This window comes from Oratosquilla oratoria, chromosome 27, assembly GCF_046742065.1.
Source record: "Oratosquilla oratoria isolate Oo_2021 chromosome 27, ASM4674206v1, whole genome shotgun sequence".
NCBI lineage: Eukaryota > Metazoa > Arthropoda > Malacostraca > Stomatopoda > Squillidae > Oratosquilla > Oratosquilla oratoria.
The window spans coordinates 3,952,079-3,954,977 of NC_134803.1; the positions used below are offsets into that span (position 1 = coordinate 3,952,079).

Genomic DNA, 2,899 nt, shown 5'->3' on the forward strand with positions numbered 1-2,899 from the left:
CCCACGTTCCTTCATCTCCTGAAGGAGGACCTTGTAATTCCGAACAAGCTCCTCTGATCTCACCCCACCTACATCGTTACTTCCCGTATGAACAATCGTAACCGTGTTCTTCCGTCCTTGCTCCCTGATGGACCGGGTACAATCGACGATCCCACGGCCCGGTTGACATACAAGCTTGCAACGTCGCTTAGTCTTCCGCTGCAGGATGTCGTCATAGCCTCGAACCATGGAGTCCCCCACCACCAAGAACTCCTGGTTTTCAGCCACTTCATCCTTCAGTAGAGCAAAACGATTGGCTAGAGCCAGCGGTTGCTCCACAGGGCACACGTCTACCGAACGCGGGCTCGACAAACGGGACCCCACGGAGCGCCACTCGCTCATGGCAGTGACAGTAGGTGAAGAAGTGGAACGCTCTTTGGGTTGTGGGGAGGGTTCACTCTTCTCACGGAGCGCACTCCTGAGAAGACGAATTTCCTCCTCACACATCCTGAGACGGACCTCTAGGTTCACGCAACCTTCACAAGCCATTTTGCTCTCCCTTTAGCAATAAAAACGGCAAAGAGAAAATACTAATCAACAACAACAAAAAATCAAAGCGGTCTCTAATAAACTAAATACGCGAAGCTTACTCTGCTTACCTTATACTATTTCTCCTACCTTTGGAGTACGGTAACAGAAAACTGTTTTGAATTTAAACAGAACACTGCACTTTATCTTATATCTGTAACTGTATAGCGCTATACGTATACAATCACAAAAAAACACAACACAATCACTTAACACTATTCGGAGATATAAATTTCACAGGTATTCGCTAGCTGGTGTCTGTGCAGAAAAACGAGGTCTCTAGCTGAGGTCACGAGCGGACTGAGCTGAGGTCACGAGCGGACTGACTGAGCCGAAAGTAGGAACATCAAACGTTATGAAAACACGGGCACAGTACCCACCCATCAGTTATACACCGGATAGCAGCAGAGAAGGATGGAAGTGTCTACAGATCTCGTTCGGGGCTGTTTGCTTTACGACTTCAAAGTTGGCTTATCAGCAGTTGTATCAAGTCGCCGCATATGTCAAGCGTTTGGGGATAGTGCTGTGAATGAACGTACTGCAAGGCTTTGGTTTAAAAAATTCAAGTCGGGAGATTTGTCCCTCCGTGATGAGCCTCGCAGTGGACGACCACAGGTCTTGAATGACGGAGTCCTGAAGGCGGCCATTGAAGAGGACAGTAGTCTAACGTGTGGTGAAGTTGCAAGACAGTTCAACGTTTCCGATGAAACAGTTAGCCTTCACCTGCACCGCCTAGGTAAGACGTTCAAACTGAGCAAGTGGGTTCCGCACACGCTGTTGGAGGTCCACAAGAGACAACGAATAGCAGCCTGCATATCGCTGCTTTCTCGCCACCATACCGCATCCTTATTCAATTGAGTGCTTACCAGTGATGAAAAGTGGGTTCTGTAGGAAACTCCCAAGCGTTCCAAACATTGGTTGTCACCTGAGGATCCTGTCCCTCACACCGCAAGACCGCCTATTCACCCACGCAAGATTATGCTTTGTGTCTGGTGGACAGGTCGTCAAGTGGTTCATTATGAGCTACTACCAACGGGCCAAACGGTCACTGGAGACCTATACTCGCAGGAATTGAAACGTGTGCAACGGGCATTGAGCCAGAAGGAGCCAGCACTGGTGAATCACAAAGGTGTGCTTTTCCTCCGTGACAACGCCAGGCCGCATGTCGCGCGAGTGGTCAGGTGATACCATACAGCAACTTGGGTGGGAGACTTTGTGCCATCCACCTTATTCACCTGACCTTGCGCCATCCGTTTACCGCCTCTTCCACTCCCTGGATAATCATCTTCGTGGGAAATCCTTTACCAATGAAGTAGACTTGCGCCAAGCCCTCACGGACTTCTTTGCGTCCAAAACCCCCGAGTTTTACCGCAAAGGGATTGAACAGCTGGAGACACGTTGGCAGAAGGTGCTGGATGCCGATGGCGATTACTTCGAAGACTAAATATAAGTTACACATACTGTAAAGCGTTTTCTTTTCTTTTTTTTTCTTTAAAAACGGACAGAACTTTTTTGGTTACCTTGTATGTATGTATGTATGTATGTATGTATGTATGTATGTATGTATGTATGTATGTATGTATGTATGTATGTATGTATGTATGTATGTATGTATGTATGTATGTATGTATGTATGTATGTATATTCGTATACTTAGGGCGCAGGTTCTCCTTGATACACGCTGAGTTAAACACCACAGCATTGTCACAATTATTTATCTTCTTCCTAATATTTTCAATTCTCCTCACTATAGTTCTGACTTAGGGAGGGTGATCGAAAACCAATTGTCCAAAGTTATCCATTTTAATAACAAATTTGACGTTTCGACTTCAAGGAGTCATTATCAAAATAATTACATTTATCATAACACAATTACACAGAACACAGAACAACTACATTTTTACGGACTGAACATAGCGACGTCTTTCCATATACATGGAAAGACTTACAGTGGTGTGTGGTTTGATAACATGACCCTAACAGATCGCCTTAAGGGAGGGGGGGAGAGGGAGGGGGAGGGGGAGAGCGAGGCGGAGGAGTAGGGAGGGTCGGGGCAGTGTTAGCAACATTGAAGTAGTTACAGTGTAATGATATAAGATAATTAAGAATGCTAGAGGCTATGTATATCAGGGAATGGGCACCTAGCATTAATCTACAATCTAATATGATTACGGCCATTCCCTTGTTCAATAGCTCATCGAGACATGTGAGAAATAATCCCACCAATGGTGGGATTATGTCCACCCCTCTCGCATCGCCTACTGCCCCGACCCTTCCTACTCCTCCCCCTCCCTCTCCCCCTTCCCCTCCCTCTCCCCCTCCCCCTCCCCCT

The 2,899-nt window shown here is 46.8% G+C and overlaps 1 protein-coding gene across 1 annotated transcript; it reads left to right on the forward strand.

The window, feature by feature from the left end:
- Positions 1-981: 981 nt before the first annotated feature.
- Positions 982-1,642, forward strand: LOC143040123 (histone-lysine N-methyltransferase SETMAR-like). The gene is made up of 2 exons (XM_076210816.1): positions 982-1,303; positions 1,521-1,642. The coding sequence occupies exons 1-2, from the start codon at positions 982-984 to the stop codon at positions 1,640-1,642; spliced, it is 444 nt and encodes a 147-aa protein (XP_076066931.1).
- The last annotated feature ends 1,257 nt before the right edge of the window (positions 1,643-2,899 follow it).